Here is a 27,001-nt window from a genome sequence, read left to right on the forward strand (position 1 = left end):
ATTTTAACCATTACCAGCCAATTGTAGAACATAGGATAACATTATCCTTAAGAGATTTTTTTAAATACAGTATTTATAGCTGTGTCTCAAGCTATCTCCATCAACTAGCTGAAGCTATGTGTGTATGTTTATGTGCACAAACATACATGTATATGTGTACATGTGTATACATGACCACAGTGCTTTTCTATAACATCTAATCTAAGACCTGGGTATACTAGGACATTATTTGTTAGGGTAGTTTATTTCCAGAACTTTATGTGGTTAGCTTAGACGTCCATAATGTTCTTCACATGAACTGATACTCGTTTTCTTCTAGTGGAAGGTACTATAAGAGAAGGGAGCTTGCTGGGTAGGAAGTGTGGAGGCAGGTATTTGTTGCTCGGCTTCCCATCAGCTGGTTCCCTGTAGGACTGTGAACTTCACAAAATGCTCAGACTTTGAATTTTTATCTCACAGTTTAACTATGCAATGAGTTAGTTGCTCAGAATTTTTAGATGCTGCCAGACCAAATTATGCCCCGCCACACTTATAGTCTGTTTTTAGATGGGTGTGAAGTTTGTGTTCTGAGTTTTAGAGTAGTAAGTAAGCTATTGTACTCCATTTTTCAAGAATGGGAAATGGAATCATTTCCTAACTCATAACATCAACATGAAGAATAAGTGCATTGTAAAATGTGAGAACTCTGTTTGATACAGTTTTCATCACATCACATAAGGACCTGGCGTGGTAACATAAATGTACCTGAAACTGTGATGTTGCTTGTTTTTACTGGGGCTAGAGATAATGCTTCTCCATTCTCTATACAGGACAGTGATGGTGAGAAGAGTGATGACAACTTAGTAGTTGATGTGTCCAATGAGGTACGTTTGTGGCTAGCTTCCCTCGCTGCTGCTCTGCAACTGTAACAAAGGCTAGTGGCCTACTTTTGAGAAACTATTACCGATTGTCCATTGCTGGGCCTCTCAAGTGCTGCTCCTTCCTTTCAATTGACACTATCCTTTTCCACCGCAAGAAGTTCACAGGTGTCAGTGGTCGCCCTACTGACTGTATTGATGTTCCTTGCAGATTAGTGAGCTTTTTGTTGTTGTTTAGAATCTGACCTCAATACCAGATGTTTCCTTTAGCAATTTCAGTTAATTTTGTTATCTTTTTCAGAACATTTTGTGTTTTTAAGCAAGCTATTAAGTGCTTTCAGTTAGAAGAGTTCTCCAGTCAAGGACCTTGGTGTTGTGAGTCAGTTGTGAGTCTTAAATTTTTTTCTTTGTAGGATCCATCATCTCCTCGAGGAAGCCCAGCACACTCCCCTAGAGAGAATGGCCTGGACAAGACACGCCTCCTGAAGAAAGATGCCCCCATCAGCCCTGCCTCTGTTGCATCTTCCAGCAGTACTCCTTCCTCCAAATCCAAAGAGCTTAGCCTTGTAAGCTACCCCATCCTTACCATAATTGCCACTTCCAAGATAGTTTTTGAATTTTTATTTTTTATATATTTCACATTTTTCTTAGAGCTTGAATTTCCGATTGGTACATGTGTGTTTCAGATATAAGTTTAATTAGAAAAGATGTTTTGGAGCAGAAAGGTTTACTAGATTGATGGCATTTGCTTCCTGAGTCTTTCTGTACGTTTACAAGTGAGATAATGGGTGAAAAACATCACACTGGAGTTTGGGAGGTGGTCTTATTGCCTGTGGTTTGTGGTGACCTTGGTTTGGGGTGTTAGTCATTTTATTACGAGCTGCATTTGAATTGCCAAGCTATGCACAGCTGTGATAATTTTAGCTACTGCCTCAGAAATATTCTGTCATTTATAAAAAGTCTACTTTGACTTAACACAAATGCCAGACTGAATTGCCTACTAGTCAAGATACTGTCCCTATACCTCTGCCTGTGACTGTGGAGTTGATTGCATTTGTGTGTAGCAAATCCTGTTTCTGTTTTTGTTTTTTTTCACCTCAACACGTTTTTCATTTTTAAAAAAGGCATATGAAGTTTTCAGTGACCTTTTGAATTTACAACTAAAGGATAGGATATTCTTCAGTTTGTGTGCAGATGCAGAATATATGTGTGGATGGATATGATGGATGGAAAGCCTGATCACAGTCTGGGTTCAACACCCTTGTCTTTTCTTCTGGAACTCTGCTTGTCTCTTTATGGCCTCTCCTTTCTACTATGGGTTACATGATGCTTCATGTGGGAGTTTTCTAAGAGGAGCTAGTCATCCAGGGTACTTCTTAGGACATCAACAGTGGTTAGGAGCCAGGCATATCCATGGCTACCAGCATGTGGCCCACATTCAGGATGCATGGTTGGTGAATTTCTTTGGCCTCTGACTGAAATCAGGTTTCTAGAGATGACCTCAGGGCAGCTTCAGTGCAGGTTTTTCTGTAATGTGCCTCTCTGAGTCTTTGCCAGCTACTTTTTAATCAATGCAAATATAAGAGAAGCTGAGGAAATTCTTAAATTTCTTTTTTTGTTTTGTTTTGCTTACTGTTTTAGTATTAAATTAACTCTTAAAATCATATTCTCCTGGCTGATATATTCCATCTCTTAATTAGAATGAAAAATCTACTACTCCCGTTTCAAAGTCCAATACTCCTACTCCGCGAACTGATGCACCTACCCCTGGCAGTAACTCTACTCCCGGATTGAGGCCTGTACCTGGAAAGCCACCAGGTGTGGACCCCTTAGGTTAGTAAGGGGGGAAATACTGTATACTTACTTCTGTTTTCAAAAAGATTTTAAGTGACTTAAGTAATGCAATCTGTTAAAAGTAGTGATAACCTGCACTGACCATTAGACAAAGTAAGTGTTCCAAATTAAGCATGTCACCCCACCCATGTCTAGCACGTGTTAAGTATTCAGAAAAATGGAATGGATACCCAAAAGGATTGAATGATTTTAAGAATAGTAAAATGAGTTCATTTGAATTATGGGTTATGTTATTAACGAATCAAACAATGTGCTACTACAGTTTTCTGTATTTTTGGTTTTCTCTTCAGCATCGAGCCTAAGGACACCCATGGCTGTACCTTGTCCATATCCAACCCCCTTTGGGATTGTGCCCCATGCTGGGATGAATGGGGAGCTGACCAGCCCTGGAGCTGCTTATGCTGGGCTACACAACATCTCCCCCCAGATGAGTGCAGCTGCAGCAGCCGCCGCAGCTGCAGCAGCCTATGGAAGATCACCTGTGGTATGTTTACCTGCTTTTATAATAGAGTTTGGGAACACACAGCATTGTCCTGCATTCTTTTTAATGTAGTTTATATAATACAAGGTATTTATGGAAGAATCAGAATGTTTCTGTATAAATTAAGATATGTGGATTATGTCTTGATTATTTTCTTTGGGAAGATGAGAAAGTTTGTGACTTCTTAAAATATAGTAATCATTTTGACATTTTAAACTATAAAATTGGGCCCCAAAGAAAATAAAAAAACCTTTTGTTTCTCTAATAAACTTCAACAGTCAGTAGTTTAATTTTTTTCTATTCTCCTGACCTGAATAAATGACCCTTTAAATCCTAAACATTCTTTCATTTTATCAATAATTACTTCTGTAAATGTCTCAAATCTTATTTTCAAATAATGTATATTAGGCTTTAAGTGCCATATTGTTCAAGGTATAGCAAATGAATGTCTCGTTTTTTGTTTTGTTTTGCATGGGACAATTTTAGGTGGGATTTGATCCACACCATCATATGCGTGGTGTGCCAGCAATACCTCCAAACTTGACAGGCATTCCAGGAGGAAAACCGTGAGTACCTTTTGTCCCTTTGGATTCATGCTGCCAAGCTCTAGTCCTTGCCTTACTTTTGGAATTTGGGCATTGCTGAATAGGAATAGGGCTTGATTTTCTCTTAGCAAAAGGCAAGGCATAGGATTTTTAGTTTAAAATCAAGCCCTCATATAAAAATGTAAGTTGTGAAAGTGCTCTGGCAGTCAGTGCTTCTCCGTGTCTGTTACTGATTTCAAGGCAGTAGTGTTCAGAAAGTGTGATGTTTATATGCAAACTTAGATAATTAGAATTTGAACATATAGAGAACAGACATGCTGAACTTTCAAAAAAAAAAGAAAAGAAAAGAAAACAGGACAGTCTTCTGCTCAGTTCTATTTCCAGAAAAGGAAGCCTGCTCATTGGCTTCTTTACTGTTAACTGAGCATTTGGAATGTCTGTTCACACTGCCCTGGAGTGATAACAGGCCGAGTACAACACTCCTCTTCTAGCCTCTTTTCTATGTGTAATCTCACCGCATCCCATTCCCCAGTCTTGGTTTCGGGACGCTTGCACTCTTTTGTTCCTCACTACCTAAACACAGTTCTAATTAGATTGGTCTTCAAAGAAAGAACTTCTAAAGTGAGTATTTGGCTTTGAGAAAAAAGAAAGAAAAGAGGAAAAAAGTGTTTTTTCTTCCCTTTTAGGAAACACACACACACATCAGTCTTGATTACATCTTTGCTGAGATTGTACCTGCCATACATATGCTGCGTCCCTAGTCTTGACTATCCACACGTGACGGAGTCTGTCTCTCTGGCATTTATTCTTACTGATGACCCTCTGTCAACATTTTCTATGACTCACTGTCTCACTTCAGGTCTCTGTTAGATGCCCTCTTAACAGAGCATTCTGCCATACTCGCTTTGTACAAATAACATCACTCTCTGCCTTCCTCCCTACTGTCGTCTTCCTCTAGATTTTTTTTTTTTTTTTGAGGTAGAGTTTCACTGTGTACCCCAAGCTGGCTGGTCTTGAATTTGTTATCCTTCTACCTCTGCCTTGTAAGTGTTGGGCTGATAGTAGAGAGATACTATCGGACCCAGCTTTTGAATGCTTACTTGTAGCCATTGTGTGCCTCTCCCCACTTATAAATATAAGTTCTGTAAAAGCACATCACAATAGGACTTTTTAATTTTGTTTTCTTTTAATATAATGTTCAGAAATGCATTGATTCATAATTGTGGGGTTGAGAAGTCCCAACTGGTATAGCTAGAACATATCTGGTGCTGGCCTTTTTGGTTTTGGATTTTTGTTGTTGTTGTTTGTTTGTTTGTTTTGATGCAAGATATTATGATCATATTCTTGCCCCACCTCAACTCCTCCCAGAGCCTCCTTACCACCCAACTTCATGGTCTTTCTTTCTCAATAAAACAAACAAAAGCATACAAACACACACAAATAAATATGGATTCAATATTGAATGAGGCCTGCCCTACAGAGTGGTTGATACATGCAATATTGCTCCATTGAAGATTTTCCCTCTCAGCTATCAGTTGTAAATACCTTCTTGCTTAATTTTGGTACTCTGTGCCTACTACCACTTTTCCATGCTGGAATTTTATCTAGCTTGAACTTTTGCTGTCTTATGTATAATGTCACAGTTGCTATGAGTTCATATGTGCATCAGGTCTGTTGTGTCAAAAAATGTTATTTCCTTGGAATCATCTCCTAGCTGTGGCTCTTAGAATCTTTCCACCTCCTCTTCCACATAGATCCCTGAGCCTATGAGGGGATACAAACATCACATTTGGAACCGAGCACCCTATGTCTTTCACGCTGTACATTGTTCAGTGGTGGGTCTCTATGTTAATTACCATCTGCAAGAAGCAACTTCTCTGATGAGCAATGCACTAATGAGTATCTGTGGGTATAACAGTATGTCATTAAGAGTTGTTTTATTGCTATGTTCATTTTGCAAAATAACTAGTAGGGTTTCCCCTAAGGCCTATGACCTATCTCGTCTCGGGTTCTTGGCCTAATCAACAGTGTCACTATGAGTTCCTTCTCATGAAGTGTGAACCTTAACTTTAATAATAAAAAAAAGTAGTTAGTTACTCCCATAAGATTTGTGTCTCACTTGTAATCAGTATATTTTGCTGGGGTACATTTTCCAGGCAAGTCATTATTATATCTCAAAGGGTTCATAGCTGAATGAGATTATAACATGCATAGTCTAGTGCCTTCTAGCACTGTGAACACTGATCAATAGGGCATGAAGCTTATAGTTGAGCAGCAGCTCAATTTTTGCATATTCAAAGACATAAGTATGTGATGTCATCAGCAATAAGTTCTAACCATCAGGTTGTGGAGTGAACTAATAACATTGACAATAGCCTATAATGTTGTCCAAGGGGTAGCGCTGGCCATGCAATGCCCTTAGTCAAAAAGTCATAACACATTCCTGGTACTGGGGGTTTTGTTTGGTAACATATGGTGTCTAGTTGGATTATTATCTCTACTATTATGTTAACTCCATTGAAAATCCTTCTATATATGTATATATCTTAGGAAGTTTCTATAATAAGTTTCCATGTGGTTTTTCAAAAGGTTTTAAGTGTTAGTTATCCCTCCCCATATTCCCTTTTCTACCCTTCCCTCCCATCCTTCTCCTCATTTAATCTTTCTATTTTGGTATCTCCATTATCCCTTTATAACACTATATTCTGCTTTCCCGTCCTTGGAAAACTCTTAGCCGCTTACTAGTATAATTACCTAACCTCTAGATATTTTATATGGACCACAGACATCTAAAACTTAAAAACTTACGTTTTTATATAAGAGAAAACCTGCAATATTTCTTTTGAGGTCCGAGTTACCTCATTCAGGATGACTGATTCTAGTTCCATCTATTTACCTGTAGGTTTCATTTTTTTCAACAGCTGAATAAATATTCTATTGTGTAAATATATCACATTTTCATTATCCATTCATTTGTTGATGGACATCTAGGCTGTTTCCATGTTCTGGTGGTTATGAATAGTGCAGGAATGAAAAGGGATGAACAATATCTCTGTAGTAAGATGTAGAATCCCTTGGGTATAAACCAAGGGTGGTATAGATCAGTTTTTTGAAGAACCCCCACACTGATTTTCACCGTGACTGTACCAGATAGCATTCCCATCAGTAATGAATATTCAGTTAAGAAGTAACTTCCAAAGTAGTGATGGTGGCACATTTCTTTAATCCCAGTACTCTGGAGGCAGAAGCAGGTGGATCACTTAGTTCAAGGCCAGCCTGTCTACAGAGTCAGTTCCAGGACAGCCAGAACTACACAGAGAAACCCTGTCTCCAAAAAGAAAGAAGAGAGAGAGGGGAGGGGAGGGGAGGGGAGGGGAGGGAGGGAGGGAGGGAGGGAGGAAGGAAGGAAGGAAGGAAGGAAGGCAGGCAAAGGAACTTCTAATCCCTTAAATACTACTTAGGCACAATTGATGCTCACAGTGTTGGTTTGTTCAAAGAGTAAATAAATGTACATTGATTTCTTCCTTCTCTAACTTCCCTTTGCTTGTTACTTCAGTATTACATAGACACTTGTTTGTTGCCTTAGTGTCTCCTTGTGTTCTTTTTGTCCCATTACACCTACCCTTCAGTGTTAAGCACACCTGGCTGGCCTTGGCTCTGTTCTTGTCTTCTATCTGTTGAATAAAGCTCAAGGTTCTTCCTCCTATAACTTACAGACTACAACCCAAATGTCCCAGTCACATCAAACAGTGCTGGCTCCATAGCCAAGTTGTTCAGTAAATATTTGGCTGATTAATAAGGGAAACAAGGCAAATTAGACTTTGAGTTCCTTGAGAGTTGAAGACATAAATATCAATTACCATAAAATTCTGTGTACCTGTGTATGTTCTGCAAATAGTGATTGACTGACTAACAAGTTTTGTTGACCAAGAACTCTGAAGGTGAAAGATTGGTCTGTTTCAAGCAGTGACTACATAACGAGGCATGGGATTAATCAAATAACAACTAAGATGCTCTGGTTCCATGTGAACTGAGATGCGATGAAAGGGCTCCTTTAGAGAAGAGGTACAGTCTTTTTTAGGTGCTGCTAACAGTGTCCAAGTAGTAGCCAGCAGAGGTAGTAGAGTAGATAAGGTGAGGGTTCGTACTGCATGCATGTCAGCCTTGAAGCCACAGGAGTGTAATCGTACTTGGAATATAAGTTAAGACACTGTTGTTTATAAATCCTGAATGAAATTTTAGTTGTTCAAATTTTTTTAAATGATCTTTCTTTAAAATTATATTCTTTTTACACTTTTAAGGTTGAAATTTATCTTCATATATTATATATATGTATGAACATATAACATATATGAAAACTTTTACATTTTATGCAAAAAAAATGTTTAAAGAAGCAGTAGCTACCTTGGTCTAAGGGTCATAGCAGTTAGACTACTGTAGAATTACAAGTTGTTTGGCTCACCATGCTTCTGAGCCTTATGCTCAATTCTTTTCCTTCAATCTTGACCAGAAGTTTCCACTACCATACGAATGGAAACTGTCATTGTTTCCCCAGAAGCCTGAGTAGCTTTCCTAGTAATAAAAATGCTAAAGAGTGTTTTTTCCAGTCCTTCATGTAGTTGGGCTCCAGAGGTCACATAGTATTAATATTAATCACTCAGAGTATTATATTGATGGAAATTTTGCTAAAACCTTGAAGGAAAGTTGTTTAACTATTTAAATTCTCAAAGTTCTTTAGAACTTATTTAGTGAAGGGATCCTTGGAAGGGGTTTTTGTTTTTTAAGAATTGTCATTAAAAACATAACAACTAAGTGGTAAAAATCTGTCTACTCAGTTTTAACTGCCTGTATTAAAAGCTTGCATCATTACCCAAAGTGTTGCTTCCAGAATCCAAGCATTTTTTCCAGTATAAAAAATAAGCTTTATCTTGCTTATTCATAAGTCAGGTCCTATGAATTGTAGCTCTTGCACCTAACATTCCCACCATCTGTGTTCACATTCCTCATAAGCTCACTCTCTGAGGTCACAATTGGTGTGACTCCAAGTCCTCTTTATCCTCTTTATTTGATTTAGAAAATACTCTCTGTTGACTTCTCAGCTTTTCAACCTTTCTCTTAAGCAGCTGTGGCAAACCCTCAATGATGGGCTAACTTTTTGTAAACATGACCAGCCTAGACTTTTGCAGTAAAGAGCTATAAACTATTGATTTTAGTTACTTTTTTGTTGCTATAATAAAGCACCATGACTAATAGCAACTTGTGGACGAAAGTGTTCCTTTTGTCTCATGATTCCAAAGGGTTTAGAGTCTATTATAATTATAGCAAGGAAGCAGTAAGAGCCTGGTATGGTGGCTGGAACTGGTAGCTAAGAACACACATCTTCAAATACAAGCAGGAAACAGAACAAACTGCAGTGACAGGAGGCTTTTAATCTCAAAGCCCTCCTTACTTCCTCCAGCAAGGGTGCATCACCTAAAGCTCCCTAAATAATGCCACCAACTGGGTAACAAAAGTATTCAAATGGCTTAGAACTTGGGGGCATTTCTCATTCAAACCACCACACTATCTTAGCTTTGATTCTTATCCTGCACATGGTTTAGTCCAAGTCCCTGTCTTCCATACACCCATAAATACCTTCTCTGCTATGGTACATATTTCTCAAAAAGGGGTGTGGTACCTAGGAGCTACCACAATAAGCTCAGCACCTTCCCACCTGCTATTGGCACCTGCTTCTCCTAAAGTTGACCTGCATCCCTACAGCCTCACTATTCCCTTGCTAACAGTTGTGTCCTAAAGGTAGAATCTGTTGATGAAGATTTAAAGCCAAATGTTTTCACACTACAGGGCTTTTAAGGGTATGGACTGGAAATGGAAATACTGTATATAAGTAAGGTGGGCCTTGGGGCTGTCAGGCAGAACACTTTTTCAAGTTATTCCTTTTGGATTTTTTTAGAATTTGTCTAATCAGTGTGTTATAACTATTTTTTGGCATATCTGCCATCTCACCATTTTCACCTACAGAATGAGACTATTCAGAGCTTTAGAATTTTAGCTTAGTCACCTCCATTAATAACTCATTTGGTTGGAATGAATCCATCTATAGGTAAAATCTGGTGCAGGCCATGGAACCACTGAAAAATACAAAGCAATGAAGGTTTAGAGTGGAAAAAAATAGGTACTATGTATATTTGATGTTAGCTATCCCACTTAATTCTCTGTAAGATATAGACTCATTCTCTCCCTTTTGAAGTTAGTATTGAATTTAGGGGGGCTAGGTAACTACTGATGGTCACACGGCAACTGTTAAACAGCTAGTTGGTATTCGGTTATGGACCAAGCCCCATGACTTTGAAGCTTATTTTGCTGTACCAGATAAATTTGATTTCTGTTTTAACAGATCTCAAGTTACACTGAAAGGATTTTCTTTCTCTTTTGTTATATTGAATGGTTTAATGACATTTTCAAGGAATGTAGCTTAGTTGGTAGAATGTATTTCTATTATGTATGAAACCTAGGTTTTGATATCTATTACTGCTTAAATCGGACATGTCGGTGCATACCTCTAATCATAGCACATGGGAAGTAGAGACAGACGGGTTACTCCCCACTCTCTATATAGGAAGTTTGAGGCCAACCAGGGATACATAAGACCCTGTCTCAAAAGAAAACAAACGCTAATGCTTCCTACATTATCCTCCTCCTGTTTTTCCTTTTTGTGCCCTAGAGCATACTCCTTTCATGTTAGTGCCGATGGCCAGATGCAGCCTGTCCCCTTTCCCCCTGATGCCCTCATTGGACCCGGGATTCCTCGACATGCTCGGCAGATCAACACCCTCAACCATGGGGAGGTGGTGTGTGCAGTGACCATCAGCAATCCCACAAGGCACGTGTACACAGGTGGCAAGGGCTGTGTAAAGGTCTGGGACATCAGCCATCCTGGCAACAAGAGCCCAGTCTCCCAACTGGACTGCCTGGTAAGTGAGCAGGGATGACAAAGAAAGACCCTGATGATGAGATAACCATAGCAGTCCCAAGAAGATAGGTGGGGGGTTTCTCTCAGAGTGGTCCAGTTCTTCATGTATAGTATGTGCATCTGTACAATCTGCATTCACCCTGTTCTCAGGGTCAAAAGTAAATCACTTGGTTCAAGAACGCTAAGAGTTCACACATTGCTTCTACCAGAACATACCTGAGAACTTTAAGTCAATTGTTCATGTGGCTTCCCAGTTCCTTAGCTGGTCTGTTATCATTTGTCCTTGGATTGTACAGGAAATTGCACCTTAGTTTTCTTCCCTTATACCAGAACAGTCCTTTAATGTAACATTCAATATAACATAATTTAATTTATGTAAGATTTCCATAAACTCATGTATGGGGAAACATTTCCTGCCTGTTAGTCATACATAGCAAAGCTAGGCCAAAAGTGCCTACTCCCAAGTGACTTTAACTGTGATGTGGTTTCAATACCAGGACCCTTCATCCTCAGCAAAATATGCCAGGGCTTCAGAGCTTGGAGAATTGTAGTGGTTTGTTTGCAGACCCATGTTATCTGTGTATGCAGATTACGTCCACGGCTGCTTAATTTGGTAGCGGGAGTGGGACTAGATCTGTGCATTTGGGTGCTAATTAAGATTAAATATCTTGGTACTAAATTTTGTAGATCAAGCTTAAGTACTTCCTTAATTTCATGTAATTTTGTAGCATTAATCTACTTTATCATTGTCATAAGTATAAATGGCTCATTAAACCAGAAGGGAACACAATACTTTTATGGATTCCTGCTCTCGTGTTAATGCTGTTTTCTTTCCTCATGGGTAATTTTGTGATGGCTTTTGTCTCCATAGAACAGGGATAACTACATCCGTTCCTGCAGATTGCTCCCTGATGGTCGCACCTTAATTGTTGGAGGGGAAGCTAGTACACTGTCCATCTGGGACCTGGCAGCTCCAACCCCACGCATCAAGGCAGAGCTGACATCCTCAGCCCCTGCCTGCTATGCTCTGGCCATCAGCCCTGACTCCAAGGTCTGCTTCTCATGCTGTAGTGATGGCAACATCGCAGTGTGGGATCTGCACAACCAGACTCTGGTGAGGTAGGTCTGCTGAACCCACTTTTTCTTTATAAGGGAGAGCTAATTTACCACATGGTGCTCAAAACTGTCTGACTGTGTAGATGTTTGTCTGGGTGGAATACAGCGTTCTTAAACTTTAGAGATAATGAAAATTTTTAACTGTAATATCTTACTTCCCCACTATATTTTATAAAATGAATGTTTTGTTTTACATGTGTGCACACATACACACACACACACTAAGCGTTACTGATTTAGATTTTTAGAAGTGAAGGTCATTTTTACGTACAGAATGTTGTCAGTACCTCATGGGTTCACTAGGTATCTTTAATTTGTTATCTGTGCCTGCTGACACCATCATTGCCCCTACTCCTCAGTGAGAAGAGGTAGTATATGGTTTAGTTTAGGTGCTGAGTGTGTCACAACTTCACCAGCAGTTGTATGGCTCTTGCCAAGGGCCCAGTACTCATAGATTGCTGTGAATGCTCACATGGCCTAAATTGTCTGTTCTCATAGTTAAGAACAGGTAGACAACAGCATTATAGTTTGAGAAATGAGAATGAGCATTATAATCAGGGAACGGATACGAGAAGATTGGGAACTTTCACTATGATGGAGAGGGCGTGTGCGGAAGAAAAGAGCCCTGTATGGTCTTATCTTGAAGGACTACTAAGTTCAGTCCAAAAACAAAATAATTGTTGTTCTTGTACCTTTCAGGTAAGGTTCAGATATTCAATGCCATCTTTGACTGTGTGGTGGGGACCCACTTTGAACTCTTTCCTCCATACCCCATGTACATTTTATCAGAAGTGACCCTGGGCAGAGGATCACACTGAATGTACTTACATTGGGTATTTCTTGTGAGCATGTCCTTTCTCTCCTGCACAGCTAGACACAGTTACATGATATGTTTTACTATTATTTTGAATAATTAGAAAGCATAAACCAAATGAGATCTGTAGATAAAGCCTGCACTGAATTTTATCAGCAGAGCGTTCACAATTAATTGAATTCAATTAATTAATTGAATTAAAATAAAAATTAACGTTTCAAGGGCTTTCCCTCCATTTTATATTTTCAGGCAATTCCAGGGCCACACAGATGGAGCCAGTTGTATTGACATTTCCAATGATGGTACCAAGCTCTGGACAGGTGGATTAGACAATACTGTGAGATCCTGGGACCTGCGTGAAGGGCGTCAGCTGCAACAGCATGACTTCACCTCTCAGGTGTGGACTGTGTGGGTAATGTAGCCTATTAAAAGAAAATGTGCTTTGTAGCACAATTTTTAATTGGTCTTACAATAAAAACTTGGAGTCAGATATAGGGGTTAATGCTGAAAGATCAGAGAAGCAGAGCACGAACCACTAGAGAGTTCTTACCTCTACCAATGCTCAGACAGAAGGAGTGGTCCTGTCTCTATGAATCCTCAGACTGAATCCCCCTCTACCAAACCTCAGACTGCAGATGAGTACCTGTCTCCTCCCCTCTTTATATTCCTCTTTCCTCCCAGCCATATCACTCCTGTCTCCACCTTCCTAGTGCTGGGATTAAAGGCATATGATCCCAAGTGCTGGGATCACCTTTAGTGAGCTCTGTTTCTCTTTAGACAAATCTCCCTAGCCCAGGGTGGCCTTGAACTCTCAGATCCATCTGCCTCTGACTCCCAAGTGCTAGGATTAAAAGTGTGAGCCACCACTGCCTGGCTAACTAGTGGCTTAGCACTACACTCTGATCTTCAGGCAAGCTTTATTTGTTAGATTACAAACAATATCATTACAATACTTGAACATGGATCTGCTAGAGATCATTTCTTAGACTTGGTTCTTCCTGTCTATTGCAGATTTTGTTGATGTCCTCTATATTTAAGAGCATACCTCCTGGGCTGGAGAGATGGCTCAGAGGTTAAAAGCATTGCCTGCTCTTCCAAAGGTCCTGAGTTCAATTCCCAGCAACCACATGGTGGCTCACAACCATCTGTAATGAGGTCTGGTGCCCTCTTCTGGCCTGCAAGCATACACACAGACAGAATATTGTATACATAATAAATAAATTTTTTTTAAAAAAAGAGAGAGCATACCTCCTGGTTAAGAAGGCTTTGTCCTGTATAGCTACCATCGTTTGTTTTAATTTCAGATCTTTTCTTTGGGCTATTGCCCAACTGGAGAGTGGCTTGCAGTGGGGATGGAGAATAGCAATGTGGAAGTGTTGCATGTCACCAAGCCTGACAAATACCAGTTGCATCTTCATGAGAGCTGTGTGCTGTCACTGAAGTTTGCCCACTGTGGTAAGCAGTCCCTTTTGTTCATTTTCTATCAACCAGAATGATTGCTTGGTTCTTCTGTTGATCCCTTCAAAGTTGAGTCTTTTATTTTGTTAATGTGTCTTTCTTTACAGCTATATAGCTTCCTTAACCATGCATGCTTCCCTAGTAAGCTATGTAAATTGCTAGCCTTAATCCACTTTATTCCTTATCCTAACAATCAGTGGCTCATGAAATCCAGAAGGAGGGTGGGCTTTATTTTTGGAAGGCAAGGGCATTCTTATTTGTTATAAATGGAATGTTAATTCAGCATTCTGTGAAGCAAATTATAAAATAACACTAAACTCACTTCCTGTAGGCAAATGGTTTGTGAGCACTGGAAAGGACAACCTTCTGAATGCTTGGAGGACACCTTACGGGGCCAGCATATTCCAGGTAATACCTAGCTTGCTGAGTACTGGTGTTGTGTGCTACCTGTCCTGGTTTAGCTGTGCCATCTTCGTGCATCCTGAAAATATGTTGGGCACCTGATACCATTTCTAACAGGCAAAGCAAGAACCTGCTAGAAGCGGGGAGGAGGATTAGTTGCTCAGCCACAAGCTATAGCACTAGCCTTTTGCTGCAATTTCTGAACCTTAATGTCACAGCAAATCCTGTATTACCCATGACTCAATCCTCTTTTATATTTCTTGTGGGAGTTTTAGGTCATTTAGGGACATTTTTGTGTTTATGTATATTAAACATTTTTATTTTAAATTTTGAGTATTTTTTTAAATTTAAACGCCTTAAGTACTGTTGGTTTTCTTCTAGTTCTTGCTCACTTTCTTTTATAATTAATTAATATTATATAATTAAATATAACTAACTCTTTTTCCCAGGAATATTCCAGAAAAGTTCTGTTGAACTGGATTGAATTTACAAATTTGCTGTTCTTAGTAGAAGAGTTGAACCTTGTGGGGAAATTATTTGTAAAAACTTCAAATTTAGACATGGCACAAACACAGACATGCACACAAAATCCTCTCCTTTCTTTTTACAGATGTGTGGATTTCATAGGCAAGTTAATGACTTCCTATTCTTAATTTGTAGTTAGACTGTTATCTTTTGTTCCATATTTGGGACTAATACAACAGACTTCCAGGTCCATTAACAAGGTGACATTAAGTCATCATAAAGCAGATTAGTTATCCGAATCCAGAATAGAATGCTATGCAAGGCTATCCTCATGACAAAACAGCTACCATGACGCCGCTTGTACCTTTCCTCTTTCTCTATATGAGACCAGGTTTCACTATGTATTTCTGGCTGTCCTGAGACTTCCAGATATCTACCTGCCTCTGCATCCCAAGTGCTGGGGTTAAAAGCGTGCACCACCATCCCTGACTGAAGCTTATACTTTAATACTGGAGGTTTTGTGATCTTTCGGGTGAACAAATGAAAGAAAAAAATATTAGACTCTGTCTTTTATATAAAATACAAGTATTATATCTTATGTATATGCTGACTTGGGAATTTTAATTAACAGTTATAGTTAGAAAAGTTTGAGAGACATTCAGTGTATTAGGTAGCCATCTTATATTTATAGTTTCTAATGTTCAAAGTATTCTTCAGGGTCCTGGTTTAAAACCTGTGTGGGGTCTGCCCTCATTCCTTCATTTCCTCCATGCACATACCCTTAAATGGAATGTGTTTCTGTTCCAACTATTGAACTCGTACATGTTTTTATGTTTTATTCTAGTGGTGTTGGGCATTTTTACTAGCATCTTCCATCACTTGCTCTGTGGCACAGCCCAGATTCAGGCCACCTGGCAATAGCAGTTGAGAGTTTCTCATATCTTAAACTCTATGCTTTATAGAGACTATTTATTTTTTTTTTTTTGCTTTTTGTTTGGTTTTAATTTTCTTTCACTTTGTGTTTTGTCTGCCTGCGTGTCTGTGCACCATATTGCATGCCTGGGGCCCAAAGAAAACAGAGGAGGGTGTCAGATTCCCTGGAACTGGAGTTACTGAAAGTTGTAAGCTGCCATGTGGGGACTGGGAATTTAACCTAGGTCCTCTGGAAGAGCATCCAGTGCTCTTAACCACTGAGCTCTCTCTGGCCCCAGGAATAAAATTTAAAACAGGGCCTCGCTTCTTGACAGAGCACTCTGCCCATTGAGTTAACTGTCTCTTTGATGCCTCATGGGCAAGAACCATTAGTCTAAGTGATGGATAAGCATTCAAGGATTGGCTGTAATACTGCCATATTTAGAAATGTTGGGACTGCCGTATACCTGCTTCTGGGTGCTCCATGGAACATGTTGCCTGTGTATTTGTTCCATAACCAATCCTGCTTCTTAGTAACTGTATGTGATATTCTTAATATGTTTCTTCCCTAGTCCAAAGAATCCTCATCGGTGCTTAGCTGTGATATCTCTGTGGATGACAAGTATATTGTCACTGGCTCTGGGGACAAGAAGGCTACGGTTTATGAAGTTATTTATTAAGGACAAATCTTCGTGCAAACTGGACTCCTCCTTGTAGCACTTTGCGCTGTTGTACTTTTTTTTTTCCACCCCCTCTCCCACATCTAAAACCAAGGATTTCCAATACTCATTGCAGTTGTGGAGTTTAATCCCTTTCCAAAGCCCCACTTCCTCTTTGCTATTGAATTGTGAATACTCATTTAAGAACCTGTGATACCAAATCTTCAGCTATCGACTTGGAAGAACATGGAATACCTAACAGTGAATGGAATCTTTAATTATGTATTATATCTGTAATATATTTATTTTGTTTAAAGAAGGCTTTCTAACAATGACTGACTAAATAAAGCTGTCCGCTCCTGCATTGATAATGAAGGCGCATTGTATTTGATGCTCCACCCCCTCGCTTTTGGTAAGGGAAGGGAAAGGAAGGTTTAAAATAACGGATTAAAAATGTCACTAAATGTAGACTATTGACTGTATAAAGACATGAAATGTATAATTACACATGGAAGCAATATGTTGCTGTATTGTTATGAGGTTGTTTTGTTTTCTACTTATATTAAAAACACTTGGAAATTTGGCTGAATAAGTAGAATATGACAAGCCAAGTACTATTTCTTGGAGTCTTTTTGGGCATCTTTAACCAATATGTCTATAACTTTAGGTTATATTAAAAAATAATTGGATGTTTTTCTTTCTTTTTTTTACTTGTTGACAAGTATCTTTGTAATATGTTTTTAATTCCCTTTTTTTATTGTATTATAGACGGATAAAGAAATTAAATTGGGCCTCAAAGAGAGAACTTAACTTCTTCCAAATATTTTTGCCAAATTTACTGGCAAAGGGAGCTGTGTGTCTCTGGGCAGTTGTGTCGCTGTGAGCCATGGCGGGCTGTTTTGTGGCATGCTCTTTAGGAGCTGCAGGTGCAGGAGTGCTGTCTGCCTACCGCTGTGCAAGGCAAGTCTTTCACAAAAAGAGGCCCACAGAGGAGGCTTTACAGAGCCCTCCTCTGAAGGCCACAAAGAAGAGACTCTCCTGGGATGACGACTTGCTTTCTTTACCTCTGATTCTTTCCATGTCTTAGTTGGATGTCCCTAAAATGGACACAGGCTGTGCCATTGTGCCAGAAACATTGTGTTATCTTTTATGTTGTTGTTGTTGCTGTTAAACTATAACATGTGACTCCTTTTTTATTATTATTTTTTGTTTGAATGCTTTAAAAAGATCTTTTAAGTCTGTGGATCTGCTGATGTACAGTGCCTTTGCTGCTATGGATCAAAATCAAAAGAACTGTGTAGATAAACTTTATTGTATAAGTAGAAAATCATTTAATTTCATACTAGCAATGGATGGATGCTGCAAGTTGAAATGGACTGTCATTGACGTTCTTCGTGTGGTAGCAAAACATGGTGTCTTAAGTGCTTAGTGTTTGATGTCATTAACAGTTTCATAAAACTCTACAGTGTAGAAAGATTTTGATACTAAACTGTGCATTGTACATAGTTCTAACGCATTGTATTGGCCACCAGTACTTCTATGATGGTAGATTGTTTGTGCATTCAGACTTTTAAGCATTAAACATACATAACTTCTAGAATGCTTATTTTTCTATTTTTTTTATTTTCTTTGTGCCACTTCCCATATTAAAAATCATTAGTTACATTGAAATCAGATTGTTAAGTAGTATGGGTTTTTAATTGTTGCTTTTTTTCCCCCCTTTTCCTTTGAAATAACCCAGAAGGCATGAAAGAAGTTATTGGAAGGCACCAAATATTTACTGAGCTCCTCCTCTTTTTGTTAAATGCTTTTAACTAGAAGCTGTCCATCATTTTCAAAATATGAACCATTTAGATTTGTGCTGTCATGCTTGTACACTAGCTACTTGCAGCTGTTTAAACTTAACTCTTAGAACTAATTGATATCAGAAATTTTCTTTGCCAGTAACATTAACTACATTTCAAGTGCTTTGTAGCCCCATGGAGGCTAACAGCTATTGGACTGGACCTTGCTGATTTCTGTAATGTGTCCTGCGCTTTTGTGAATGCTCTGTGAAGTTAACACAACATTCCGAATTTGACAGATTAGACCATTGCCAACTGTTGCTGTTTTGAGAAGTCTCCAAGACACAGAAGCTTATGGAAGTATCTTGGGTCAGATGTTTTGTGATGACTCCAGGGAAGGAGGACTTTTAAAGAGTCCCAGTTTAAAGGATAGGATTTGGCTACACCAAGGTAGTCTACAGTGATCAGCCATGGGATGCCCAACTAGGTACTGAGTGAGTGGATTCCAGCCTTGATCACCCATGTAGACCAAAGCACCAAGTCCAGTGAAGTGCCATGAGCTGGCTGCATTGCAAGATGGTATGCAAATCCTTTGAGGCTGCCGAGAAATGACAACCTGAAAAACACCAAGTGACTGTCTACAAAGATACGACTCTAGGCAGGGTGGCTCTGTTGTTGTTTAGTATGGAAGGAAGAATGTTGGCTATGTGCCAGGCTTTGAGCTGCTCTTCCACTGTGTTAAATTACTTGTCAGTATGGTTCTGAGAATGTAGAATCAAAAGGGGAAAACAAGTCTGCGCATCAGAAAACAGCTTAAGTCAGGTGGCAGTACCCAGAGCCCTACAGGGGGCGCTAGCTTGATAAATGGACTGTGGCAATGGCATCTCCAGGGAATTGTGAGAGTGAAATTTCCCCTTTCTTTTCCTCACATGTGACACAGTACCCTCCCACTGTCTGGTACTAGGCTTACAGGAGTATAGTTACTTTTCTTGTCTCCGTGACAAAATGCCTGGTGGAATCAGTTGAAGGGAGGATAGTGTTTTGGTTTTTGTTTGTTTGGGGTTTTTGCCGAGAGGCAGAGGGGAGTCACAGATTCAGAAATGTTTCGGCCCAGCGGAAAAGACAGTGGCTCCATTTTTGACAGCAGGCACAGGAGGCAGAGACGTACATGGAGCACAGATCACAGACTAGAACCAGGGTCAGTATAACTTCTGAAGACCCTCCCCTAGACTTCTGACTACTAAGACCTTGCTCCTCAAAATACCACAGCCTCCCCAGATAATTCTACCAGCCGGGGAATAATTTCTTAAAGCCAGAGCCTGTAGGTGACATTCCAGAGTAAAGTCTTGAGTTATTTGCTGAACTGGGTACAGAGGGCAACATCTACGGAACTTCGAGGCCTGCCTGGCTTAATGTGCACAGAAGTTCTGCCTTAATTGTCAAACTATGATGGTAACTTGTAGGGACTGGTGATGTGGCTCTGTAGTAGGGCAAGTACTGGCCATTGGATCTTTATCTCCAAGAGTTGATTTTACCATCGAGTTTGCTCTGTGGTTCTTGCAGACTCTGAAGAACAATAAAGATGCATCTCCCCACAGCAAATTTAGTTCCAGTGGAAGGATGGGGAAGTGTAGAAGGCTGACTGAAGCATAGCCCCGAGAGCAGTGAAAGAAAAGCCAAACCAAAGGAGCCATAAAGACCTTCCTAAGAGTGGTGGGTCCAGTGAGAGTGACAGGCTTCAAGATGTTAAAGCTTCACACCTCACTTTGGGCTGGTACTGAGCAAAATGGCTTCATGGGGTGATAACCCTGGAATGTTGTGTGTGCCTGCAACACTTAAAAGTGCTGGAAATTAAACTCTTAACTTGAAACTATCACATAATCAAAGAAAGAAAAAGAAATATTCCTCAGCCAGAAGATGGCATTTTGGACAGATGTGATATGCGTGCCAACCTGATTGCAGCCTGACCGTCAGCCAGGGCGTCAGCTGCTTTTGGGGTGCCTCAGTGGACTTCCATGCAGTGGCTCTGTCCTGAAAACTTTGGCTATGCTATTTGTAGATTGATTTCTGGCAGTAGTAAGAAATTGATCCTGAGGTTTACTGTCCAACATTGAGTATGCAATTATAAAATTACAAAAATCAGTGCAGAAAAGGCATTAATTATTCAGCCTGATGCTAGTATATCTGAAACTACTTCATTCCAGAGCAATTTAAGAGTTTCCATTTGGGACCTGGATCCTGCCGCCTTTCAGGTTCTTCCGAAGGCATTCACCATAGAGCAGCAGTCAGCAGCTGCCTGTTCTTTTGAGCTAATTGCATTTATTCACTAAAGGGTTCTAGCTGTAAATTGGCAGTGGGGATGGCTTCTTTTCAGTGACCTGAGAACAGTAGAGAGCATGTAGTGAGAATGTTTAAACAGTACGGAACCGAAGGCTGAACTCTGTGACAAGCTGCCATTTCTCTTCAGTTTTCATTGGCTGTTCAACAGTAGGTGCTGTGGATGTAATGCACGTCCCAATTAGTTTGCAGGACAGCTGGGCTTGCTCTTCTCCGGTACTGAATTCTCAGCGGGGCCTTCATAGTTTGCCTGCAGAGAATAATATTTCCCACGGGACTGACCTTAGTTTAGAGGACTATGAGCACAGGGCCCCCATTTGATCTCACGGCAGGCTCAGAAAGGAGAGGAGGGATGCCACAATCCTGTTTACACAGAAAAGAGCAAAGGATCCGAAGAGAGGAAAAATTTACCAAAACTTTAGTGGGAGTTTGGGGAACCAGCTGACTTGGAATCCCCGATTCCCCGGTTTGCAATCCAGTCCAGAATCATCCTTTGCACAGCAGAACTGGAGAAGTGGGAAAGGACATTCATAATGCTTCCACCTAATTGTATATTGCCGTTTTTCTCCCAAGTTATTCAACTTGAAAACTTGAATCAATAGCAGAAGGCCTTTACAGTTCCTGTGCTGTGACCCTTCACAGTTTAAATGTTCTGGTATCTCCTAGGGAACAGTTGGCCATGAGTCTAGCTACGACGATTTTTTTCTTCCTGGAAGGCCTCAGAGATTTAGGACTGAGTTAATGGTGGGAATTCATCATGAGATACCTGTGATGCATGTGACCTGTCCCAGGAAACAAGGAATGGGGGGGAGATGCCAGAACTAGTGTCCTGCAAACACAGGATTGTCCCTTAGGTTATGACTAACCATTATCTGAGAACTTTGGTAGGATAGTTTATCTTAATACCGAAAAGCCAGGTACAGCTGTAGCTAAAGCACGTTCCTAAGAAACCTGGGCCCTTCCCCGGTAAAGCAAAGTTTGGGGGATTCGTTGAAGAAATCAGCTCTTCAAGCCTATTGATGTGTCCATCATGTCTTCACAGTTTTTCATGCTTCCTCTAACAGTCATGTTAATGAAATCTGATTTCCATTTTTATGTCTGAGTCAGGAAAATTAGTTATTGTTTCCACAGGGATAGTCAATCTCTGTCCTCCATGCCAATTTTTGGCACCATGATTTGTGTGAACAAGAACACTCCTTAGACTACAGAAAGGTTGGGATGCTTGCTGAAACAGGGCTTTGGTCCACTATTCTGTGCAGTGCTCTCCCAATACCATGGTATAGTTCCCCAGTGAGTGTCAGTGCGGGAGCTTGGGTGATCAGGAGTGAAAGGACTTTGCTGCAGCCCCCGAAGGGTGGCTTACCATGTTGGGCCACCATTCCTTGCACATGGGGAGGCTCTCTGAGGTGACCTGAGCTTAGAAGACACCTGATTTTTGTGCAGCCTCAGCTTTAAGTGGAAACTATTAACCCCACTCCACCTAGGTTTCTGTGGATTCAGCATTTCTGCCTCACAATGCTTTGTGTTCTTGTGTTCATTTGAATTTTATTACCATCACCATCACCACCACCACCACCTCACCCCACCACCTACCTCCACCACTACAAAAGTCTAAAAAAAACACAAGGTCAGAGTGAAAGGACTGGAGTTGGCACAGATCACACAAAGACCTCATCACTAAGGAGATTTATTTGCCTCAGAGGGACAAAGGAGATAAGAGGAAAAAGGAGAGTGGAGAAGGGAAGGGAGAAGAGGAAGGGATATTTGCCTCAGAAAGACAAAATACTACCTCTGGATAGAGAGGAGACAGACTTGGTGCATAGGAAAATGGCAGTTCATAAAAGGAAGGGGAAATCCCATATCAGATTGAACTGATTAATTTTGATTGGATGGGTTTGGTCGGTATAGTGTTTTTATGACTGGACCTTGGTCAACCTTAGGAGGAAAAAGTGATCAAATAAGGGAATAGAATTTGTTGACTGGCTTTAGGATTGTAAACTAACACGTTAGCAAGGAAGGAGAATTGGGAGAGGGCAAGACCTGCCAGAGCCATGTTTGCTGTGCTCAGGCCTACCAGAGCCTTTGATTCCCACATTTTTGTTTTATTATTGAGTCATTGGGGTGTTGGGTACACAGGTGTCATTCTTCTGGTTACTTCCTACTGACATTGGGGCATCATTGTTGGGGACCCAAGAAACTGAGTTGCTGGTCTAAATTGAACAAACTTTCCTTGTTTTCAGCTTAATTTTGAAAACATACAGGTGACTAAATAAAGCTTATAACTGTAATTAATTGTATTAGTACTTAGCATGACTATAGTATAATTCTGTACACATTAAGGAATTTGATCATTTATAAGGTAACTGATGATTAACTTGTATGTTTTAATTATTTTTAACAGTTTACAATAAGTTAATAGTTTTTATAAGATTAGGACTTTATATTTTTATATATGGTAAGTTTAGCCTTAAAAAATAAATTTTTGAATTAATGCTTTTTTGGTATCAAAATAAAATTTTAGTCATAAATACAGTCCATATCAATTTAGGGAACTTTTGATTATTTTATACCATATCACTATAGAATATCACAGTTTTTATATGACTTAGTTTATCTAATAATTATCTAAATCATAGACAGATATCACTGTGAATCTGAGTAGACTTTAGGAATTTATAAACCTTAATTTGTCAAATATACTTTATTTATCAAACATGTGTTTTAGGAGCCTGGTGTTGAACACATAGCAAAGACATAAGTAATTAGATGTAAATCACTTAGCTTTTACTAATCTAAGTAGACCTCTATTACCTTAAAATTTCATAATCATATAATAATTCTAAACCAGGATTGAATCACATATATAGTATATTATAGTAAATATAGTGTTAAATTTTTAAAACTATACAAAAATTCATACCAATCCAAAATATTCTGGAGACTTGTTACTTCCTTAGTCTAACACAATACAATAAATAATAAACAGAGAGTTCAGTAGGACTGAGAAATTTCTTAATTGTTGTTTTATGCCATGTGGTCATCTTGAGATGAAGTCACACAGCATATACTCCTTAACCTTGGTAAAGATGGCAGCCAGTCATGTGATTGCTTCTCTCCTAATGAGGTCATCAGCTAAGATGGGGAGGGCCACATGATTACTATCTTAAAACAGCTATTTTCTTAAACAGGAGTTGAATCTAAGTAACATGTACAGTGTATTTTAGACAAGAATTGAATCACATATATTGTGTAGATTTCTAATTATAGGTCTTCAGTTATAAATTTAAAGCCAATTTTTGTTACAGATTTTATAGATACTAAACCATACCCAGGGAACTTACAAATCTTGAGACAGAGTTTACACATAGGAGAGCAGAGTGTGGAGAAATCCAAGATCAAAGATTTCTAAGAGTGGGAAGTAGAACCTAAGAGCTGAGGTTTCTCTTTTAAGTGTAGAGCAGAGCAAGTATTTAGCTATAAGAGATTTAGGGATCATTTGTTTGAGTAGTGGCAGAAGTTGATATGATTTGTGAGAATGTTGGGAGTGAATTATGGAGCAGTTACCATCACTAGTTGGTGGTGATTCAAGGTCAAGAGACAGAGTGTCCCCATGAATCTCAAGAGGCCAATAAGGAGGTCTTTGGGAGAGAGGGGTCATCACCCAGGCTTTCCAAGAGAGCGACACAATTGGCCGAGAAGAAATCCAGGACCTGTCATCAGGGCTTTCAGAGTAGGGGCTCCAGATTTCGGCAGTGCAACCACCAAAAGTGAAAGAGGACTCTCCCAACCAAACCAGAGCGAATGGAATGTGCTTATCAAGAGCGTAGGCATATAGGGGTATAGGGGAAACTCATCAATTAGCAGCCGTTGGATGAAAAAGGCAGTCACTGGATGGTGTGGGATGTATGAGTACTGGTGTATGTGTGTATATGTGTGTGTTGGGGGAGGGGGGTTGTCCTGTAGACAAATCCCAGTCACCAAACCAATGAAAGGACCAGAGTCAGCACAGGACACACCAAGACCAAGTTCTCAGCTCAAAGGAGATTTATTTGCCCAAAGGAACCAAGACAGGATAGGTGACAAGGGAGAGAGGCAGTGTCATAGTTAGGATTTCTATTGCTGTGAAGAGACATCATTTCCATGGTAACTCTTATAAAAAATATTTAATTGGGGTGACTTACAAGTTTTCAGAGGTTCAGTTCATTATCATCATGGTGAGGTTCATAGTGGCGTGCAGACAAACATGGTGTTGGCTACATCTTGGTATACAAGCAACAGGAAGTGGACTGTGACACTGGGAGCATTTTGAACACAGAACTCAAAGCCCACCCCTGCAGTGATATGCTTCCTGCAACAAGGCCACACCTCCTAATAGTGCCACTCCCTTTGGGAGCCATTTTCTTTCAAAACACCACAGGAGGAAAGTGCTGCAGAATATTAGTTGAAGATGTGTTACATTTGTTTATGCTGTGGAACATTTGTTTAAACACACAAAGATGTGCTGCGTTCTTTAGTGTTGCATCTGTGAATCTGTGTTATTTTGCCTTTCTAAAACACCTGATTGGTCTAATAAAGAGCTGAATGGCCAATAGGTAGGCAGGAGAAAAGACAGGACTGGAAAGCAGAGAGACTAAACAGGAGGAGAATTCTGGAAGGAGAAAGAGAGGAGTAAGAAAAGGAGGGGAAGAGGACTACAACTACACAGCAAGCCATGGAGTAAGAAGTAGATAGGTATATAAAAAGGTAAAAGCCCAGAGGCAAAAGATAGACAGGATAATTTGAGAAAAACTAGCTAGAAATAAGCCAATGTCACATGGAGGGACTACTTGCTTGGGATTTCTGTCCTGCCCAGTTCCCACAGTTTCCCAAAGAAAATCACACAGAGGTCTCCATATGTTACAAACTGATTGGCCCATTAGCTCAGGCTTCGTATTAGCTCTTGTAGCTTATATTAACCCATTATCCTTAATCTATGTTAGCCACATGGCTTGGTACCTTTTCTCAGCAGGGCAGATCACATCCTGCTTCTTTGGTGATCTGGGCAGGAGTGGGAGGAATGGGCATCCTCCTTCCCAGAATTCTCCTGTTCTCACCGCCCCGCCTCTACTTCCCATCTGGTTGACCGGCTTATACTTCCTTCCTGGCTAATCAGCGTTTATTTAATACATGATTGACAGAATACAGACAATTCTACAACAAGCCAAGATGAGGCCAGGCATTCATAAGAAAGAATAAGCCTTCTTGTGATTTATTTGGGAGCTAAGTGATGGGCCCCCCAAAGAGTAAAAAGAACCAACAACAGGGAAGGGGCAAGGGAAAGGGAGGAGAAATATTTCCCCCAGAGGGACAAAGGACTGCCTCTGGATAGAGAGGAGACAGATGTGGCCCTTAGGCAAATGGCATTTTATAAAGAGAATATTATTACCCCAGAGGGGCAAAAGGGTCGGGGAGAAGCTTCAAAGGCAGACATCAAACAGAAGCAGATGCAGCAAGCAAGCAAGCATTTTTGGCAGAACTGTGTTTTATGGAGAAAAAAGGTGAGTCTGTGCTAGGTTGAGCTGGTAAATCCTGATTGGATCTATTACCCATATAATGAATTTTGATGGCTGGACCTTTGTGTTTAGTGTCAGGAATGAGTCAGTCGCCAAATAAGGGATAGACCTTGGTGACTAGCTTAGGAACACTAACACTTTAGCAAGGAAGAGGGATTGGGAGAGGGCAAGTCCTACTAGCGCCATGTTTGCCATGCTCAGGCCTACTAGAGCCCTTCACAGAGGACATTGTTATTGTACCTTATTATGTCCTATTAGATGTATAACACTAATATAAACTCATAACCCATGAGAGATCTGCAGAGGAAAAGGGACAAGGCAAATGTATTGCTTAAGTTTCTGGAGGATTATTAAGTTTTTAAGTTTTTAAATTTTAAGTGTGAGTGTTTTGTTGTATCTTTTACCTCAGGCATCCATCCTTTGTCAGGAGTGAAAAGTTCCTTGGTTTTAAATTTTCCTTCTAATTGGTATTTACTCCTTCAAGAACCAAAGCTTAAACTTTTGCTCACCCAAAAAATGTCCAATTGTACTGTACTGTCTTCTGTCTTTAATTCCCTTTAAAGGACCTCAGAAATATTCTCTTGGCAGAAAGTCAAAATAGCAGTTATCTGATTTTGTGCTGTGTACCTGTGCTGTTGTTACTTTTATCAACACTAATAAGAGACAATAACTTACCATGGTGCCCATCAACTGAGGATTTATTCTCTTTATTCCCCTCATTTCTATCTTGGTTCTTATCCTGTGAAATGAAGAAATAGGGTCTCAAGCTGCTTTTAAATCTCTAAGCCCACA

General features: G+C 39.9%; 1 protein-coding gene across 11 annotated transcripts in view; it reads left to right on the forward strand.

Annotated features, from left to right (window-relative positions):
- Positions 1 to 18,133, forward strand: part of Tle4 (TLE family member 4, transcriptional corepressor) — a 134,858-nt gene extending 116,725 nt beyond the window's left edge. For 10 of the 11 annotated variants that reach the window (XM_041660885.1, XM_041660882.1, XM_041660887.1 and 7 more), the window contains 11 exons: positions 810 to 863; positions 1,271 to 1,423; positions 2,558 to 2,690; positions 3,002 to 3,195; positions 3,679 to 3,758; positions 10,462 to 10,711; positions 11,582 to 11,829; positions 12,890 to 13,037; positions 13,945 to 14,095; positions 14,430 to 14,506; positions 16,450 to 18,133. In XM_041660885.1, coding sequence (XP_041516819.1) covers positions 810 to 863; positions 1,271 to 1,423; positions 2,558 to 2,690; positions 3,002 to 3,195; positions 3,679 to 3,758; positions 10,462 to 10,711; positions 11,582 to 11,829; positions 12,890 to 13,037; positions 13,945 to 14,095; positions 14,430 to 14,506; positions 16,450 to 16,557 — 1,596 coding nt within the window. In that variant the 3' untranslated portion in view covers positions 16,558 to 18,133. The remainder of the gene's footprint in view (positions 1 to 809; positions 864 to 1,270; positions 1,424 to 2,557; positions 2,691 to 3,001; positions 3,196 to 3,678; positions 3,759 to 10,461; positions 10,712 to 11,581; positions 11,830 to 12,889; positions 13,038 to 13,944; positions 14,096 to 14,429; positions 14,507 to 16,449) is intronic. The other variant, XM_041660884.1, reaches the window with a different exon arrangement.
- Positions 18,134 to 27,001: the final 8,868 nt, after the last annotated feature.

This window comes from Microtus oregoni, unplaced genomic scaffold, assembly GCF_018167655.1.
Source record: "Microtus oregoni isolate MIOR12 unplaced genomic scaffold, Mior012 000012F_ref0000307, whole genome shotgun sequence".
Taxonomy (NCBI): Eukaryota; Metazoa; Chordata; class Mammalia; order Rodentia; family Cricetidae; genus Microtus; species Microtus oregoni.